General features: G+C 53.1%; 1 protein-coding gene across 1 annotated transcript in view; it reads right to left on the bottom strand.

Moving 5' to 3' along the window:
• Positions 1–6: 6 nt before the first annotated feature.
• prune (prune exopolyphosphatase) overlaps positions 7–21065 on the bottom strand; it is a 36726-nt gene continuing 15667 nt past the window's right edge. Inside the window, exons 2-8 of the mRNA XM_078207801.1 lie at positions 13838–13933; positions 11281–11486; positions 9900–10084; positions 8865–9023; positions 4533–4627; positions 3301–3459; positions 7–1058 (exon numbers count right to left, since the gene is read on the bottom strand). Coding sequence (XP_078063927.1) covers positions 699–1058; positions 3301–3459; positions 4533–4627; positions 8865–9023; positions 9900–10084; positions 11281–11486; positions 13838–13933 — 1260 coding nt within the window. The 3' untranslated portion in view covers positions 7–698. The remainder of the gene's footprint in view (positions 1059–3300; positions 3460–4532; positions 4628–8864; positions 9024–9899; positions 10085–11280; positions 11487–13837; positions 13934–21065) is intronic.

The raw sequence follows: 21065 nt of genomic DNA, 5'->3' as shown, positions 1-21065 counted from the left end.
CAGGTGATTGGATACGGGGTAATGGATAGACATAGTTAGACCACAGATGATTGGATACGGGGCGATAGATAGACATAGTTAGACCACAGGTGATTGGATACGGGGTAATGGATAGATGGAGTGAGACCACAGGTGATTGGATACGGGGCGACAGGGGGTGGGGATGTAGTTAGGCCACAGACGATTGGAAACGGAGCGATGGATAGACGTAGTTAGACCATAGACCATTGGATACTGGGCGACGGGTAGATGGAGTTAGGCTACAGGCGATTGGATATGGGGCAACTGGGGTGGGGGTGGGATGAAGTTAGGTCACAGGCGATTGAAGCCACAATCTCACTGAGGTTAGAGGGGCCGAACGGCCTTCCCCTTCCATGTTCCTAACACTGTGTACCAAAGGATTATGGGGATGGATTCCGGTTCCCAATATCAGGAAGCCTGCAAAATTGGGTCGGTGGGGAGGGCAAAGAGAACCAGGGTGGTGCAATGTCAGCTAGAGGAGGGGGGCGGGGGGGTGAAATTAGGTGACTGGTTCAAAAGAGACCTCTGCGTAATGGCTGCCCGAGAGGGCTGGCTCTTGGCGTGCCCACAACGGGTTGGGGGGGGCACTGGTGACTACCCGCACCCCATCTTTCCCTCCCCCGCCTCCGGCCCGTCACACACCCCACCCAGGGTCAGCAACAACGGTGTTCCCCGGGCTAACGGTAGCCGGACGTTGCCGAATCGGACGCAGGCCCCGCGGCGGCCATTTTGCTGAACTTCTCCAGGACGGCCTCGGGCGTCAGCTTGGGCAGGCCGCCGTCCAGGGGGCAGCCCTCCACCAGGCTGTTCATGGGGGTGGGCGGCAGGAGGCCCTCCTCGTCGCGGCAGGCCTCCTCGACCCGCCGCTCGCCCCAGCATGGCTCCTGGGCCTTCAGCAGGTCCCTGACGATGGGTAGCAGCTTCTTGCGGGAGGCCAGCCCGTTTCCCTGGTGATAGGCAGCCATCTCCGCGCAGGGGCTGTCCATCGGCGTCAGCTGGAGCGACGGGCTCTCGGCTTCCTCCAAGGCCCGACTCACCTGGAACCGCAGAAAGCAGAGAGAAGCTGACTAAAGGACAACTGCCCCCTCACCCCTCCCATCACCTCCCCTCACCCCCACCCTCGGATCCCTTCACGACCCCGAAAATCCCGCTGTTTCTATCTCTCGCCACGTCACTTCAGCCACGCCCTGTGGCCGAGCTCTCCCTCTTGGAAAGCCTTCCCGGGAAAGATATTTCGCTGCTCCACCGCCTGAGATCATTTGGGAAACCCCCTAACAGCGCAGTGGGTGTACCTACATCAAACACACCAATCGGGAGCAGGCCATGTCCAATTCTCACCTCAATTCCATTGGAGTCTGCACGTTCTCCACCACTCCCCCCCCCCCCCGCCCCCCCCTCCCTCCCCGTGTCTGCATGGGTTTCTTCCGGATGCTCCGGTTTCCTCCCACACGCCAAAGATGTGCGGGATAGGTGGAATGGCCACGTTAAATTGCCCCAATACAAAAGTCTGAGGTCACGTACCAACCGACTCAAGAACAGCTTCTTCCCTGCTGCTGTCAGACTTTTGAATGGACCTACCTCGCATTAAGTTGATCTTTCTCTACACCCTAGCTGTGACTGTAACACTACATTCTGCACTCTCTCCTTTCCTTCTCTATGAACGGTATGCTTTGTCTGTATAGCACGCAAGAAACAATACTTTTCACTGTATCTCGATACATATGACAATAATAAATCAAATAAAATAACCTTGTACATCTTTGGACACTAAGGGGCAATGTAGCACGGCCCATCCACCTAACCAACACGTCTTTCGGACAGTGGGAGGAAACCGGAGCATCCGGAGGAAACCCTCACTGACACGGGGAGAACGTGCAGACTCCGCACAGACAGTGACCCAAGCCTGGAATCAAAACCAGTCCCTGGCACTGAGGCAGCAGTGCTAACCACTGTGCCACCCCTGCTACCTCCCCTAACAAAACCATGTTGACTGACCCCAATTAATCTGTTCCTTACTAAGTGACAGTCTATTCTAGCTCTCAAAATCAATTCTAATAATTTGCCCACCACTGAAATCAGACTGACCGGTCCATAGATACTTGCTTCATCCGTTACACTCACCTCCTGACTCCCCTAAAGTCTGCCCATCATCTACAAGGCACAAGTCAGGAGGGTGATGGAATAATCTCCACTTGCCTGGATGAGTGCGTCTCTAACAACAATCTCCACTTGCCTGGATGAGTGCCGGTTCCAACAACAATCTCCACTTGCTTGGACAAGTACGTCTCCAACAACAATCTCCACTTGCCTGGTGAGCGCGTCTCCAACAACAATCTCCACTTGCCTGGTGAGCACGACTCCAACAACAATCTCCACTTGCCTCGATGAGTGCAGCTCCTAACACTCGAAAAGCTCGACACCATCCAGGACAAAGCAGCCCCGCTCGATCGACACGCTGACCACAAACACTCACTCCCTCCACCACCGACGCACAGTGGCAGCCGTGTGAACCATCTACAAGATGCACCGCAGCGACTCACCAAGGCTCCTTCAACAGCACCTTCCAAACCCGCCACCTCTACCATCTAGAAGGACAAGGGCGGGGCAGCAGACACATGGGGAACACCCACCACCTGCAAGTTCCCCCTCCGAGCCACTCACCATCCCGACTGGGAAATATATCGGCCGTTCCTTCACTGCGGCTGGGGTCAAAATCCCAGAACTCCCTCCCTAACAGCACTGTGGGTGTACCTACCCCACACATGGGGTCTGACTGATGTCCAATAACAATCCTGGAACTCCCTCCCTAACAGCACTGTGGGTGTACCTACCCACACACGGGGACTGCATCGGATTCAAGATGGCGGCTCACCCACCACCTTCTTGAGGGGAAATTGGGGATGGGTGATAAATGCTGGGGCCTGGCCAGCGACGCCCACATCCCATGAAAGTATAATGAGAACTCTTTCCCCAGGAAAAGCCCGAGGCAAGCTATTGAACCAGGGGAAGCCTCACAAGCCCAGTTTGACTCTGCTTAACCCCTTGCACACTGGAGCCACTGAGAGGCAGCGAGGAACCTCGGATCCCTCCCCCCATTACCCAGCAGTCAATGGTCAAGGCGGGGGAAGGGGGTGGTGGGAGAGACTCCTTTCACTTTGCAATGGCAGGGCTGAGATAGGGAACTCAGCCATTCCGATTCCCCCCCCCCCACCATCTCCTCACTACCCCCCCCCCCCCACCAACAAACCCGACAAGGAAGCTCCTAAAATCCACACCCACCGATTCTCTCAAGTCACTGTGGGCGCTGTAGACCCCCAACTGCCGATAGGGCTCGCTCCTCTGGCCGAAGGAGATCGTCATGACCACCAGAACGTTGTAGCCTCCCGCCCGGCAGAATTCCTCAAAGGCCTCCTTCAGGCACGGACGTGCCAGCAGATCCTGCAGGCGAAAGGGGGATCAGGGGTTAGAGTCAAGAGAATCCCCACAGAGCAGGAGGAAGCCATTCGGCCCATCGAGTCTGCACCGACCACAATCCCACCCCAGGCCCTATCCCCCACACATTTACCCCGCTAATCCCTCTAATCTACACACCCCGGGACACTAAAGGACAATTTAGCACGGCCAATCCACCTAACCCGCACATCTTTCGGAGTGTGGGAGGAAACCGGAGCACCCGGAGAAAACCCACGCAGACACAGGCAGACTCCGCACAGACGGTGACCCGAGCCGGGAATCGAACCCGGGTCCCTGGCGCTGTGAGGCAGCAGTGCTGACCCAGTGTGCCACCGTGCCGCCCCTTGGTCAAAGAGCGAAGTCACTTCGTAACTGAAGCTTGACCCCCAGACACACCAAAGCCCACACATGGCAATTCAACCACGCAGTGCATCACAGTCAGGCCCCTAATACACACACATCCAGCCACCCTCTCACTCACACACACCGCCCCCCACTAACCTCCCCCTTACCCTCTCACCCAAGGGCAGCTGGTGGGAATTTAAATCCGGTTAATAAAATCTGGGATTGGGAGCGAGTCTCGATCACGGCGACCGTGGCAACGATCATCGATTGTCGCAAAAAAAATAAACCCATCTGGTTCACTAATGTCCCCTTTAGGGAAGGAAATCTGCCGCCCTTACCCCGGTCTGGCCTACATGTGACTCCAGACCTCCCCCCCCACCCCCCTTCCCCGCCACGCACACACACCCCCCACACACAGCAACGTGATCAACTCTTAACTGCCCCTCTCTGAAATGGCCCGAGCGAGACACTCAGTGCAAAAGGGGCAATTAAGGATGGGTAACAAATACTGGACTTGCCCCAGTGACCCCTCCCCACACATCCCCCTGAAAATGGAAAAGTAAATACCCACCCTGAGGCTCACACCCTGAGGCTGCCATCCCCAGGCTGGAATTCTGAATAATGGGAGGGGACCAAAGAAACAACGCGACTACAATCTCCGCTACTCGCCTCAGTGAAGGAAGGTTAGTGTGAACTCGTTACAACTTTCCTACCTCAAGCTTCAGGTAGACGGCACTGATGGCCAAATGGAAATCCCCGCCGGACAAAGCCTTCAGGTCTTTCCTCAGCATCTGCTCGATGGTTAGCCCTGGAGAGAACAGAACAATTTATACCGACGGGATGGAATTGGCCTCCCTACCGTTGCGAAAATGGAAATTAATGTTGGTAAAGATGTAAGGGGTGCAAAAATGTTGAAAAAACATCGCTTAAAAGCCGGTGTTTAGTTTGTGCCTGGAGGTTTAAAATGCAGGTGCATACGGGGGTCCCAGACTGAAACATTTTTATCAAAGGCCAGGCAGCAGGGTTGCCTTGGTAACAGACTCCAGATGTTTCAATGTGTTTGAATCCAGCCTATCAATTTAAAGCAGACACTCGGTCATGTGATGTAGTGGTTTATGTGCCGTCCTGGGTCTGAAACAGAGAAAAAAGTCCTTTGCAGAAAGCAGTGTAGTTTGCAGCTGAAACCTGGTTGAAATTGAGTTTGCCGGCTTTCTGGAACTCCACCTCTCTCTGAAAGCTTCGAGACCGTCTACTCTCATTCTAGCAAGTATATTTATTATTGTATTTAAAGTGGAGCTTAAGTCTGCAAGCGAAATGTTGCTCACTTGGAACTGAAACAGCGATAAGTTAGAAATTAAAGTTGGTTCCTTTTCATTTTAAAATATTGTTCAACTATCAATAGTTAAATTGCTTCATTTGTTAGAGTTATATTTAAATTATGTTATTAATGATTTGGAAGAGGGAACTGAATGTATTATCTCCAAATTTGCAGACGATACAAAGTTGGGTGGGAGGGTGAGCTGTGAGGAGGATGCAGAGATGCTTCAGCGTGATTTGGACAGGCTGAGTGTGTGGGCATCTGCATGGCAGATGCAGTATAATGTGGATAAATGTGAGGTTATCCACTTTGGCAGCAATAACAGGAAGACAGATTATTATTTGAACGTGTGTAAATTGAGAGAGGTGGATACTCAGCGAGACCTTGGAGTCCTCGTGCATCAGTCGCTGAAAGTAAGCGCACAGGTACAGCAGGCAGTAAAGAAGGTAATTGGTATGTTGGCCTTCACAGCAAGAGGATTTGAGGGATAGGGATGTTTTGCTGCAATTGTACAGGGCGTTGGTGGAGTATTGTGTGCAGTTTTGGGCTCCTTATCTGAGGAAGGATGTTCCTGCTATAGAGGGAGCGCAGCGAAGGTTTACCAGGCTGATTCCTGGGATGGCAGGTCTGTCATATGAGGAGAGACTAAGCCGGTTAGGATTATGTTCATTGGAGTTTAGAAGAGTGAGGGGGAATCTCATAGAAACTTATAAAATTCTAACAGGGTAGATTCAGAAAGAATGTTCCCAATGGTGGGGGGAGTCCAGAACTAGGGGGTCATAGTTTGAGGATAAGGGGTAAACCTTTTAGGACTGAGGTGAGGGGAAATTTCTTCACCCAGAGGGTGGTGAATGTGTGGAATTCACTCCCACAGAAAGTAGCTGAGGCCAAAATGTTGTGTGATTTGGAGAAGATATAGATATAGCTCTTGGGGCTAAAGGGATCGAGGGAAATGGGGGGGAAGGGGGATCAGGATATTGAATTCGATGATCAGCCATGATCAAAATGAATGGCGGAGCAGGCTGGAAGGGCCGAATGGCCTCCTCCTGCTTCTAGTTTCTATCCTTACTTTGTCAGTAGAATAATTCCTGGAGGAAGCATCCTTTCCTCATATTTATGCCAAAAGAGAATAATCACAGAATCCTACAGTGCAGAAGAGGCCCTTCAGCCCATCGAGTCTGCACCGACACATGAAAGGCCCTGACCTGCCCACCTAATCCCACTTGCCAGCACTTGGCCCATAGCCCTGCATGTTATGACGCCAAGTGCTCATCCAGGTACTTTATAAAGGATGTGAGGCATCCCACCTCCAGCACCCTCCCAGGCAGCGCATTCCAGACCTCACCACCCTCTGGGTAAAAAACTCTTTTCTCAAATTCCCCCTAAACCTCCTACGTCTGACTTTTAACTTGTGCCCCTCGTAACTGACCCTTCAACTAAGCTGCTCCTGTCCGTGCCCCTCACAATCTTGAACACCTCAATCAGGTCGCCCCTCAGTCCTCTCTGCTCCAGAGAAAACAACCCCAAGCCTATCCAACCTCTCTTCATAACTTCAACGCTCCATCCCAGGCAGCATCCTGGTGAATCTCCTCTGCACCCCCTCCAGTGCAACCACATCCTTCCTATAATGTGGCGACCAGAACTGCACACAGTGCTCCAGCTGTGGCCTCACCAAAGTTCACACACTCCATCATGACCTCTCTGCTTTGGTAATCTAAACCCCGATTGATAAAGGCGATTGTGCCAGATGCCTTTTTTCACCATTAACCTGCCTTTCCACCTTCAGAGATCTATGGACAAACACGCCAAGGTCCCTCTGTTCTTCAGAACCTTGGAGTGGTGTCTAGTTTGACTTCATAATATACCTTGGGGGTTCAGGTCCAGGTTCCTGACAGAGGGTCACCACCAAGGAAGCTCCACGTCATCAGGTTGGGGGGGGGGGGGGGGGGGGGGACAGCATCAAGGGAGCGCCACGCTGCCCTGGGGGCACTCAGGGAACACCTCACAGTCAGAGCGTCAGCGCCAAGGGAGCACTGCGCTGTTAGCAGTGTCTCTACTCCTTCAGGTGGACTTGCAAGAAATTATCTCGATCCCCCGCCAGCTCGTGGTGTGAAACTGAACACTAAGACTTCTTCGTGTTAACCGGGTTCATCCACGGGACGCAGCACGTGAGATAGTCTGCCTCCCCAAGCACCCCCTGGCGGTCTCTCTTTACAAGTGCTCTGGGCACCTCGCACCCGATCTCACGGCCACTATCGCAAAGTGGGCACAGTAAGAAGTCTCACAACACCAGGTTAAAGTCCGACAGGTATATTTGGAATCACGAGCTTTCGGAGTGTTGCTCCTTCCTCAGGTGAGCGGAGAGGTCGGTTTCACAAACACGGCGTATAGAGGCCAAGACACAATTGCATGATAATGATTGGAATGCGAGTCTTTACAGGTAATCAAGTCTTTACAGGTACAGACAATGCGAGTGGAGAGAGGGATAATCACAGGTTAAAGAGGTGTGAATTATCTCAAAGCCAGGACAGTTAGTAAGATTTTGCAAGCCCAGGCCGAATGGTGGGGGTTACACGTAGTGTGACATGAACCAAAGGTCCCAGTTGAGGCCGTCCTCATGCATGTGGAGCTTGGCTATCAGTTTCTGCTCAGCGATTCTACATTGTTGCCGTGTGTCGTGAAGGCCGCCTTGGAGAACGCTTACCCAAAGATCAGAGGCCGAATGCCCTTGACTGTTGAAGTGTTCCCCGACAGGACGGGGACACTCCTGCCTGGCGATTATCGCGCGGTGTCCGTTCATTCATTGTCATTGTGTCCGCATGGTCTCACCAAGGCGGCATTCGGCCTGGGATTGCAAAATCCTACTAACTGTCCTGGCTTTGAGGCAATTCACCCTCTTTAACCTGTGATTATCCCTCTCTCCACTCGCACTGTCTGTACCTGTAAAGACTTGGCTGAATGCGAGTCTTGACAGGTAGCCATTCATAGGATCCCTACAGTGCAGAAGGAGGCCATTTGGCCCTTCAAGTCCGCACCAACCACAACCCACCCAGGCCCTGGCCCCGTAACCCCATGTATTTAACCTCCTAATCCCTGACATCAAGGGGCAATTTAGCACTGCCAATACACCCTAACCCGCACATCTTTGGACTGTGGGAGGAAACCCACGCAGACACGGGGAGAACGTGCAGACTCCGCACAGACAGTGACCCAAGCCGGGAATCGAACCCGGGTCCCTGGCGCTGTGAGGCAGCAGTGCTAACCACTGTGCTAATGGCCAAACGTTATCGTGCAATTGTGTCTTGGCCTCTATATGCCGTGTTTGCGAAGCCTACCTCTCCGCTCACCTGATGAAGGAGCAGCGCTCCGAAAGCTCGTGATTCCAAATAAACCTGTTGGACTTTAACCTGGTGTTGAGAGACTTCTTACTGTGCCCACCCCAGTCCAACGCCGGCATCTCCACCGCAACGCAAATTTTACTAGGGGGGTTCTCCCGAGTAGCGGGGTCTTTGTCCCTCGCGCATCCTGGAAAAAACAGATGCCCTGGGTCACGACCACGTGGGAGCTTGCTGTGCACAAACTGGCTGCCTCTTTCTCCGTACTGCACCCTCAGTCTGCATTGCTGTACAGAAGCGGGTCTCGAACCAGCGACAGGAGCGTGCACCGGCTAACATTGCTTTTCCCCCCCCCCCCTCTCCAAATGGGCTGCGCACAAACGGAAGATTACCGCTAACGTCAAACTTGGCTTTCTGTAGCGAGTCGAAGGTGGCGGCTCTGGGTGGGAGCTTGTCAAATTTGGATTCCAGGAGGGTCACGTACTGGGTGTCCTTGGGCGTGACTTTCCCTGCCTCGGGAGCCATGTTGATGCAGTCCAGCACAATGGTACCTGCCGGAGGAAAAAGGAGTCAGTCTTCATTTACGACACCTCGCTTCGAAACGGGGCACAGAAACTGGGCCCAGCGCGCGTTGGTGCCTCCTCCCACCCTCCTCTCCATCTCACCCCGTCAAGGTACCCTTCCATCCCCTTCTCCCTTGTTTATCCAGCCTCCCCCCATCTCCCTTTAATGAATCTCTGCTGTCCACCTCGAGTACCCCTCAAGGGTACTGTGTGGAGTTTGCACGTTCTCCCAGTGTCTGCGTGGGTTTCCTCCGGGTGCTCCGGTTTCCTCCCACAGTTCGAAAAATGTGCAGGTTAGGTGGATTGGCCGTGTTAAATTCCCCTTAGTGTCCAAAGATGTGTAGATTAGGTGGCTTGGCCATGCTAAATTGCCCCTTAGTGTCCAAAGATGTACAGGTTAGGTGGATTGGCCATGCTAAATTGCCCCTTAGTGTCCAAAGATGTCCAGGTTAGTTGGATTGGCCATGCTAAATTGCCCCTTAGTGTCAGGGGGACTAGCAGGGGAAACAGGTGGGGTTATAGGCTGGGTGGAATTGTTCTCTGTGCAGACCCGATGGGCCGAATGGCCTCCTTCTGCACCAAATGGATTTGAATATATCAGGTTATTTACACCTTCTCAACCTTGCCCCTTGGGTTAAATCACCTCAAAATGGGAGAGAGAGAGAGAACAGCCCATGGGCCTCTGGGACCATGGCGGCATGACCTTTAACCTTACTCCGAGTGAAGGAGTTACTCCTGACATCCTCCATTGGATTGTTAAGCGATGAATGTAGATATAGCCCCTTTTGACAGCGGTGTCCACCATCTCCCACCCCCGCCTCGAAAATAAAAGCAAACCACCCCCCCCCCCGATGGGACGCTTACTCCGCAGAATGGAAGCCAGCTGCCGGTCCAGAATCTCGGGCGCTCTCTGGACGATCCGCTCCGTCACCAGCGTGGCGCAGGACCCCACCAGCTCAGCAGTCACCGCGCAGGCGGGGGAGAATGGCCGCTCCACCAGCCTGTGGTCAATCACCTCCGTTACCGCCTCCTCCAGGGCCGCGTCACCCCTAGGGCGGAGAACAGAATAACACCCCGTAACGGCACAGCAGCAAAGAGCAAAGCTCCGGCGTCCGTACACCCACACACGCGAGGGTCAACGGGGGCAATTTACCATGGCCAATCCACTTAACCCGCACAACTTTGGACACTAAGGGACAATTTAGCATGGCCAATCCACCTAACCTGCACATCTTTGGACACTAAGGGACAATTTAGCATGGCCAATCCACCTAACCTGCACAACTTTGGACACTAAGGGACAATTTAGCATGGCCAATCCACCTAACCTGCACAACTTTGGACACTAAGGGACAATTTAGCATGGCCAATCCACCTAACCTGCACATCTTTGGACACTAAGGGACAATTTAGCATGGCCAATCCACCTAACCTGCACATCTTTGGACACTAAGGGACAATTTAGCATGGCCAATCCACCTAACCTACACATCTTTGGACACTAAGGGGCAATTTAGCATGGCCAATCCACCTAACCTACACATCTTTGGACACTAAGGGGCAATTTAGCATGGCCAATCCACCTAACCTGCACAACTTTGGACACTAAGGGACAATTTAGCATGGCCAATCCACCTAACCTACACATCTTTGGACACTAAGGGACAATTTAGCATGGCCAATCCACCTAACCTGCACATCTTTGGAGTGTGAGAGGAAACCGGAGCACCCGGAGGAAACCCACACAGACACAGGGAGAACGTGCAAACTCCACACAGACAGTGAGCCAAGCCAGGAATTCAACCCGGGTCCTTAGCGCTGTGAGGCAGCAGCACTAACCACTGTGCTGCCCCATAACTGGGAAGAACATTCTAGCTCATGCCATGAGGGCAGAGCTTAAACCAGATTGGCGGTGGGGTTGAGTGCCTGAGGGCAGATTGGGACAGGACACACTCAGAACAAGGAGGAGCTCGGAAAGGCAGACAAAGCAAATGGTTGAAGAGGGCACAGCGCAGGAATTTGGCCACGTTTATGGTAAAGAAATGCAGAGTAAAGCAAAGCGGGCACAGGGCGGCGGGCACGGGGCAGCGGGATATGGCCGCGGTAACGGGAAACCCGGCTGAAAGAGGGGCTGAAATGACACTCCCTGGAAACTCCTTTCAATTCTGACTCCCCCCCCCCCCCCCCCCCGCCCCCACTCCCACCAGCCCCACCTCTCCCCTCCGTCCCGTCTGTGCCACCCTACCTGGGCAGGACGTTGTGATCGACCAAGGTGAGGGTCAGCCGGCCGTCCCTGTGCAGCTGATTGAGGTCGATGTCGTCTCGGAAGAGCAGGGGTTCCTGGGGCAGACAGCTCTCCCGGAGGAGGGACACGCATTCGCCGCGCAGAGGGAAGTCGGAGCGTGGGATATTCAGGACCGGCACGAACGCCGCCTTCTGGTCGGGCGCGGTCTACCGGAGAGAGAGAGAAGGACAACAGAGAGGGAGACTCAAACAGTTAAATAAACACTCGGAGCGACACTGAACAAAATCAGGAGAACAGCATCAAGAGGGCGACTGACAGGGCAAATTAAAAACAGGTAAGTTATCCGGGGAATTTTCCCCAAGAGTCCAGCACACCCTGAGGTCGATAACGTTCAAATGAAGCACATACAGAATCCTGACAGTGCAGAAGGAGGCCATTCGGCCCATCGAGCCCACACCGCCAAAAATCCCACCCAGACCCTATCCCTGTAACTCCACATATTTACCCTGCTAATCCCCCGACACTAATGGCCAATCCACCTAACCTGCACATCTTTGGACACTAAGGGACAATTTAGCACGGCCAATCCACCTAACCCACACATCTTTGGACAGCACAGTGGGTTAGCACTGCTGCCTCACAGCGCCAGGGACCCAGGGTTAATTCCGGCCTCGGGTCACTGTCTGTGCGCTCTCTCTCTGTCGCCCCGGTTCTCCCCCCGTGTCTGCGTGGGTTTCCTCCGGGTGCTCCGGTTTCCTCCCACAGTCCAAAGATGTGCAGATCAGGTGAATTGGCTATGCTAAATTGACCCTAGTGTCAGGGGGATTAGCAGGTTAAATATGTGGGGTTACATGGATAAGGCCTGGGTGGGATTGTGGTCGGTGCAGACGTGATGGGCTGAATGGCCTCCTTCCGCACTGTAGGGATTCTATGATTCTAAGGGGCAATTTTAGCACGGCCAATCCACCTAACCCGCACATCTTTGGACAGTGGGAGGAAACCGGAGCACCCGGAGGAAACCCACGCAAACACGAGGAGAATGTGCAAACTCCACACAGACAGTGACCCGAGCTGGGAATCGAACCCGGGACCCTGTAGCTGTGAAGCAGCAGTGCTAACCACTGTGCTACCGTGCAGTCCTTCCGCACTGTAGGGATTCTATGATTCTAAGGGGCAATTTAGCATGGCCAATCCACCTAACCTACACATCTTTGGACACTAAGGGGCAAGTTAGCATGGCCAATCCACCTAATCTGCACGCCTTTTGGACTGTGGGAGGAAACCCATGCAGACATGGGGAGAACGCGCAGACTCCACACAGACAGTGACCCAAGCCAGGAATTGAACCCAGGTCCCTGGTGTTGTGAGACAGCAGTGCTAACCCACTGTGCCACCCACCATCTCACATCCAAGTGGGCATCCGTGTCGAAGCACTTTGACTGCACAATTACTGTTCCACGCCATGCCTACAAATTACGCCAACAACCAATTTAAGATCATTGACCCTCACCATGGAGCTCACTCACATGTGCGGGAATATTAACACACAAGGAGGAATATTAACATGCACCCTGCAGGCAAAAGGGACACGACCAGGCGTGCTGTCTTATATCAATGGAAAGGTGTGGGGGAGGGGGGGAGGGGGGGGGGTCAAGTAGGTCCTTCATGCATCCCCCAGGACAACCAATCAGTGCCCTTTTCACACTGCGGTGCAAATCGCTGCTCCCTCTGAAATTTGGTATTCTTGCACCTGTCCTGATGAGTGCTGGAGGAAAAGCTACGGCAGCCCATTCCTTCTTTCCCGTATTTGAGGATACAGTGATAGGGAGGGGGGTGTAGGGAGCTGGAGGGGGTTACAGAGATAGGGAGGGGGTGTAGGGGCTGGAGGAGGTTACAGAGATAGGGAGGGGGTGTAGGGGCTGGAGGAGGTTACAGAGATAGGGAGGGGCTGGAGGAGGTTACAGAGATAGTGAGGGGATGTAGGGGGCTGGAGGAGGTTACAGAGATAGGGAAAGGGTGTAGGGGGCTGGAGGAGGTTACAGAGATAGGGGGGATGTCGGGGCTGGAGGAGGTTACAGAGATAGGGAGGGGCTGGAGGAGGTTATAGAGATAGGGAGGGATGTAGGGGCTGGAGGAGGTTACAGAGATAGGGAGGGGGTGTAGGGGCTGGAGGAGGTTACAGAGATAGGGGGGTATGTAAGGGCTGGAGGAGGTTACAGAGATAGGGAGGGGCTGGAGGAGGTTACAGAGATAGTGAGGGGATGTAGGGGGCTGGAAGAGGTTACAGAGATAGGGAGGGGGTGTAGGGGCTGGAGGAGGTTACAGAGATAGGGAGGGGCTGGAGGAGGTTACAGAGATAGGGAGGGGCTGGAGGAGGTTACAGAGATAGGGAGGGGCTGGAGGAGGTTATAGAGATAGTGAGGGGATGTAGGGGGCTGGAGGAGGTTACAGAGATAGGGAGGGGTCTCGGTGCTGGAGGAGGTTACAAAGATAGGGAGGGGGTGTAGGAGGTTACAGAGATAGGGAGGGGGTGTAGGGGAGGGAGATGTTCACGGACCTTCCTCAGGAAGTAAGCAAGCACGATAGCAGAAACCATGGAATCCAGATCACAGGCCTCATTCCCCAGAACGACATGGACTCCGGACGTCCCACTCTGAAAGGCAAAAGCATGATCAGGAATGAGCTTATAAATCTCACACCCCTCTCTCTGCCCCAAGTGAGGCCATACTTGTGACTAATAAATAAACTTTCCTCTCTCTCTAGAGAGAGAGAGAGAGAGCTATGAGCTGTTATCTCTGGCAGGTGGCAGTTGCTCTTTTCGTCTCACTGCTCCCCCTCTTTTATACGCATGATGACATATCAGTATATCCCACAATAGGATTGGACCTAGGTTGTCAAAACCATCAGATTTAAATTTTATCGGTTTTTGGTATCTAAGTGGCGGAATCAAATTGATTGACTAAATTCAAAAGCCTGTTGTCTTGGTAACCCTGCTGTTTGGCCTTTTGATAAAAATGTTTCAGTCTGGGCTCTCTGTGTACCTGCATTTTAAATCTCGAAGCACAGAAAAAGCACCATGTTTTACCGGGACCACGCAATGCTTAACCCCTTTAGCATCTTACAAAACCAAATTCTAACAACCCTCCGCTCAATCTATTAATTACTCTACCCAACTACACAACACAGCCCAGTCAAAGGTCTTGCCACATCCAAGCGGACATCTCCCAGTGGATCCATCATCATTCTTTGTCCAGCCCCTACACCCCCTCCCTATCTCGGTAACCTCCTCCAGCCCCTACACCCTCTCCTTATCTCTGTAACCTCCTCCAGCCCCTACACCCCCTCCCTATCTCTGTAACCTCCTCCAGCCCCTACACCCCCTCCCTATCTCTGTAACCTCCTCCAGCCCCTACACCCCCTCCCTATCTCTGTAACCTCCTCCAGCCCCTACACTCCCTCCCTATCTCTGCAACCTCCTCCAGCCCCTACACCCCCCTCCCTATCTCTGTAACCTCCTCCAACCCCTACACTCCCCTCCCTATTTCTGTAACCACCTCCAGCCCCTACACCCCCCCCCTCCCTATCTCTGTAACCACCTCCAGCCCCTACACCCACCCCTCCCTCCCTATCTCTGTAACCTCCTCCAGCCCCTACACCCAAGCACAGGAGATTAGAGTGAGGGTGGGTGCAACGCAGAATGAGAACTGATCTATGTTAAACATACAGAAGCCCCTCCCCACCAGCTCCGTCAGCCTGGCAGACGAGGGAAGACAGCTCCAAGGCAGCAACAGGACTTGTCAGGCAGACCGCAGTCACCTACACGGTCGCTGCTATTCAACTGGGCCCTGCCTTGGGCCTTCCCCAACCCCTGGACCTGTTCCTGGAACCCTGCCACAGATCCCAGAATCTCCTTCCTCCATCACAACTCCCCCCCCCGCCCCCCCTTTCCCTGCCCCCGCCCACCAACCCCGAAGTATCGGCCTTCACTCAGTGGATAACACTCTTGCCTCTGTCGCCATGGGTGCGGGGCCTACCTCCACAGGCTTCAGGCTAGCGCGTCTAGTACTATTACCAGAGTGAGTGGGGGGAGAACAGAAAGCATAGACTATTCCCTAAATGGGGCGGTGATTCAGAAATCGGGAGTCCTAGTTCAGGATTCTCTCAAGGTTAATTTGCAGATTGAGTTGGTCGTTAGGAAGGCAAACGCGATATTAGCATTCGTGTCAAGAGGGCTAGGATACAAGAACAGGGATGTACTTCTGAGGCTGTATAAGGCTCTGGTCAGACCCCATTTGGAGTATTGTGAGCAATTCTGGGTCCCGTATCTAAGGAAGGATGTGCCGGGCCTTGGAAAGGGTACAGAGGAGGTTCGCTGGAATGATCCCTGGAATGAAGAGCTTGCCGTATGAGGAACGGTTGAGGACTCTGGGTCTGTACTCGTTGGGAGTTTAAAAGGATGAGGGAGGGGGGATCTTATTGAAACTTACAGAAGGCCTGGATAGAGTGGACGTGGGGGAAGATATTTCCATTAGTGAGAGAGATTAGGATCCGAGGGCCCAGCCTCAGAGTAAAGGGACGACCCTTTAGAGCCGAGATGAGGAGGAATTTCTTCAGCCAGAGGGTGGTGAATGTGTGGAACTTGTTGCCACAGAGGAGGCCGGGTCATTGAGTGTACTGAAGACAGAGATCGATCGGTTCTTGATTGGTAAGGGGGTCAAGGGTTATGGGGAGAAGGTGGGAGAATGGGAATGTATCAGCCATGGCGGGGCAGACTCGATGGGCCAAAAGGCCTGATTCTGCTGCTGTATCTAATGGGAGTGCCACGCTGTCGACAGTGCAGGCGTTTAAGTGAGAACCCGTCTGCCCTCTGAGGGGGCAAAAGGTCCCACAGTACCACCCTCCCCCCCCCCCCCCCACCCGCCGTGTCAACATTCCACCCTTGCCCAATGTGGCCAAGACAACACAGTCGTCATGGCAGCGCCATATGTGGGATCTTGCTGTGCGCTGGCACGGCTGCTTCATTTCCTGGGGAGGAGGGGGGTTTAACCACCCCCCCCGCCCCGGGGAAGCCATTTAACTTGCAGGTCAACCAAAGATGCCAAACACTGGGATTTTTGCCCAGTCTTTTAAGCCCAGAGACAGGCTTGAGGGGCTGAATGGCCCCCCCACCCCATCTGTCTCGCAAGTTGGCGGACCGAAATCAGAGAACGGACACCGGGCGGGAGGCCATTCAGCCTGTCTTGCCCCTGCTGGCCCTTTGCAAGAGTGAAGGCAGCAAGTTGCAGTTCCGCCCCCCCCCCCCCTCCACTGTGAACTTTCCCGCTTGCGATAATGAGATGACCGTGCGTGACACAGAGGGAGCCCCGGGTCGCAGGAACTTGGGGGAATTGAACCCAAGAAACTCGGACAGACGGGATGGGGAGGAGAAAATTGGAAATAAAAGCAATTTTTTCCTCTGTTCTTCCACAGGATGTGGGTTTCATTGGCAAAGCCCAGCATTTATTGCCCATCTCTAGTTGCCCTTGAGAAGGTGACGGTGAGCTGCCTTCTTGAATCGCTGCAGTCCACGTGCTGTGGGTTGACCCACAATGCCGTTAGGGAGGGAGTTCCAGGATTTTGACCCAGCGACAGCGAAGGAACGGCCGATATATTTCCAAGTCAGGGTGGTGAGTGGCTTGGAGCAGGACTTGCAGGTGGTGGTGTTCCCCATGTACCTGCTGCCCTTGTCCTTCTAGATGGAAGTGGTCGTGGGTTTGGAAGGTGCTGTTTAAGGATCTTTGGTGAGTCGCTGCGGTGCATCTTGTAGATGGTACACACTGCTGCTACTGAGCGTCGGTGGTGGAGGGGGTGGATGTTTGCGGACATGGTACCAATCAAGTGGGGCTGCTTTGTCCTGGATGGTGTCGAGTTTCTTGTTTGAGCCGCACCCATCCAGGCAAGTGGGGAGTATCCCATCACACTTGTGCCCCGTAGATGGTGGACAGGCTTTGGGGAGTCAGGAGGTGAGTTTCTCTCCGCAGGATTCCCAGCCTCTGACCTGCTCTGGGAGCCACAGTATTTATATGGCTGGATCCAGTTCAGTTTCTGGTCGATGGTAACCCCCAGGATGTTGATAGTGGGGGGATTCAGTGATGGTTACACCATTGAATAGGAAGGGGCGGTGGTTAGAGTGTCTCTTATTGCCCATCCCTAATTGCCCTCAAACTGAGAGGATTGAGAGAACATTGCATCTCCTGGAATTTTGAGGATGTGACCAGTGGAGTGGACAAGAGTGAACCGGTGGATCTTGTGTGTCTGGACTTTCAAAAGGCTTCTGGTGAGTTCCTACACAAGGGATTAGTGAGCACGATTGAAGCTCATGTCACTGCGGGTAATGTATTGACGTGGGTAGAGTGCTGGTCGGCAGACCAGAAGCAGAGAGTGGGGAAAAAAAAAGGATGCTTTTCCGAGTGGCAGGCAGTGACTAATGGGGTACCGCAGGGTTCAGTGCTGGGGTGGCACAGTGGTTAGCACTGCTGCCTCACATCGCCAGGGACCCGGGTTCGATTCCCGGCTTGGGTCACTGTCTGTGCGGAGTCTGCACGTCCCGCACCCACCCCCTCCATGTCTGCGTGGGTTTCCTGGTGCTCCGGTTTCCTCCCACAGTCCAAAAGATGTGCAGGTTAGGGGGATTGGCCATGCTAAATTGCCCCTTAGTACCCAAAGATGTGCAGGTTAGGGGGATTGGCCATGCTAAATTGCCCCTTAGTGCCCAAAGATGTGCAGGTTAGGGGGATTGGCCATGCTAAATTGCCCCTTAGTACCCAAAGATGTGCAGGTTAGGGGGATTGGCCATGCTAAATTGCCCCTTAGTACCCAAAGATGTGCAGGTTAGGGGGATTGGCCATGCTAAATTGCCCCTTAGTGCCCAAAGATGTGCAGGTTAGGGGGATTGGCCATGCTAAATTGCCCCTTAGTACCCAAAGATGTGCAGGTTAGGAGGATTGGCCATGCTAAATTGCCCCTTAATGTCCAAAGATGTGCAGGTTAGGAGGATTGGCCATGCTAAATTGCCCCTTAATGTCCAAAGATGTGCAGGTTAGGGGGATTGGCCATGCTAAATTGCCCCTTAGTACCCAAAGATGTGCAGGTTAGGGGGATTGGCCATGCTAAGTTGCCCCTTAGTACCCAAAGATGTGCAGGTTAGGAGGATTGGCCATGCTAAATTGCCCCTTAATGTCCAAAGATGTGCGGGTTAGATGGATTGGACATGCTAAATTGTCCATTAGTGTCCAAAGACGTGTTGGTTAGGGTGCATTGGCCGTGCTAAATTCTCCCTCAGTGTACCCGAACAGGCGCCGGAGTGTGGCGACATGGAGAATTTCACAGTAACTTCATTGCAGTGTTAATGTAAGCCGACTTGTGACTGATAAATGAACTTTGATTTACTTTATGGGACCCCAGCTATTCACATTGTACATGGATGATCTGGAGAAAGGAACTGAATGCAATGTCTCCAAATTCACAGATGACACTAAGCTGGGTGGCAGTGTGCGCTGTGAGGAGGATGCTAAGAGGCTGCAGGGTGACTGGGACAGGCTGGCTGAATGGGCAAATACTTGGCAAATGCAACATAATGTGGGTAAATGTGAGGTTATCCACTTTGGTGGCAAAAAACAGGAAGGAAGTTTATTATCTGAATGGTGGCAGTTTGGGAAAAGGGGAAGTGCAGCGTGACCTGGGTGTCATGGTGGAACACTCGCTGAAGGTTGGCATGCGGGTACAGCAGGCGGTGAGGAAGGCATGCCAGCCTTCATAGCAAGGAGATTTGAGTATAGGAGACTTGCTGCAATTAAGCAGGGCCTTGGTGAGGCCACACCTTGAGTAGTCTGAGGAAGGACATTCTTGCTATTGAGGGAGTCCAGCGAAGATTCACCAGACGGATTCCCGGAATGGCAGGATTGATATATGAAGACGGGCTGGATCGACTGGACTTGTACTCACTGGAAAAATGAGGGGAGGATCTCACAGAAACAGATAAAATCCTGATGGGACTGAACAGGCGAGATGCAGGAAGAATCATAGAAGCCCCACAGTGCAGAAGGGAGGCCATTTGACCTCATCGAGCCCGCACTGACAACAATCCCACCCAGGCCCTATTCCCCGTAACCCCACATATTTACCCTACTAATCCCCCTGACACTCGGGTCAACGCAGACATGGGGAGAATGTGCAAATTCCACACTTCCTGGTGCTCCGGTTTCCTCCCACAGTCCAAAAGATGTGCAGGTTAGGGGGATTGGCCATGCTAAATTGCCCCTTAGTGCCCAAAGATGTGGTTAGGGGGATTGGCCATGCTAAATTGTCCCTTAGTGCCCAAAGATGTGCAGGTTAGGAGGATTGGCCGTGCTAAATTGCCCCTTAATGTCCAAAGATGTGCAGGTGACCCGAGGCCGGGAATCGAACCCAGGTCCTGTGCGGCAGCAGTGCTGACCCACCGTGCCAGCCTCATGTTCCCGATGTTGGGAGAGGTCCAGAACTAGGGGGGGGGGTCACAGTCTAAGAATGAGGGGGTAAGCCATTCAGGGACTGGAAGCAAAAAAGACAAGGCGGCAGATTACGACCCGAGTGGCTGTAAATTCGGGAGAGGGGAGTGTGCAGTGGGACCTGGGTGTCCTTGTGCACCAGTCGCTGAAGGTAAGCTTGCAGGTGCAGCAGGCGGTAAAGAAGGCAAATGGCATGTTAGCCTTCATTGCGAGAGGTTTCGAGTACAGGAGCAGGGATGTGTTGTTGCAATTATACAGGGCCTTGGTGAGGCCACACCTAGAGTATTGTATGCAGTTTTGGCCTCCTTTTCTGAGGAAGGATGTTCTTGCTCTCGAGGGAGTGCAGCGAAGGTTTACCCGGCTGATTCCGGGGATGGTGGGACTGATGTATGAGGAGGGATTGACGAGGTTAGGATTGTTTTCATTGGAGTTCAGACAAATGAGGGGGGGATCTCATAGAGACTTATAAAATTCTAACAGGACTGGACAGGGTAGATGCAGGGAGGATGTTCCCGATGGTGGGGGGAGTCCAGACCCAGGGGGTCACAGTCTGAGGATTCAGGGTAGACCATTTACATAGAACAGTACAGCACAGAACAGGCCCTTCGGCCCACAATGTTGTGCCGAGCTTTATCTGAAACCAAGATCAAGCTATTCTACTCCCTATCATCCTGGTGTGCTCCATGTGCCTATCCAATAACCGCTTAAATGTTCCTAAAGTGTCTGACTCCACTATCACTGCAGGCAGTCCATTCCACACCTCAACCACTCTCTGCGTAAAGAACCTACCTCTGATATCCTTCCTATATCTCCCACCATGAACCCTATAGTTATGCCCCCTTGTAATAGCTCCATCCACCCGAGGAAATAGTCTTTGAACATTCACTCTATCTATCCCCTTCATCATTTTATAAACCTCTATTAAGTCTCCCCTCAGCCTCCTCCGCTCCAGAGAGAACAGCCCTAGCTCCCTCAACCTTTCCTCATAAGACCTACCCTCCAAACCAGGCAGCATCCTGGTAAATTTAGGACGGAGATGAGGAGACATTTCTTCACCCAAAGAGTGGTGAGTCTGTGGAATTCATTACCACAGGAAGTAGTTGATGCCAAAACATTGAGTGTATTGAAGAGGCGGCTGGATATAGCACTTGGGGGTGAACGGGATCAAAGGTTATGGGGAGAAAGCAGGATTAGGCTATTGAGTTGGATGATCAGCCATGATGGTGATGAATGGCGGAGCAGCTCGAAGGGCCGAATGGA

The sequence above is a fragment of the Mustelus asterias genome, unplaced genomic scaffold (assembly GCF_964213995.1).
Source record: "Mustelus asterias unplaced genomic scaffold, sMusAst1.hap1.1 HAP1_SCAFFOLD_2728, whole genome shotgun sequence".
Classification (NCBI taxonomy): domain Eukaryota; kingdom Metazoa; phylum Chordata; class Chondrichthyes; order Carcharhiniformes; family Triakidae; genus Mustelus; species Mustelus asterias.
The sequence above is the reverse complement of the archived record's forward strand: the minus strand, read 5'-3'. Positions and strand labels throughout refer to the sequence as shown.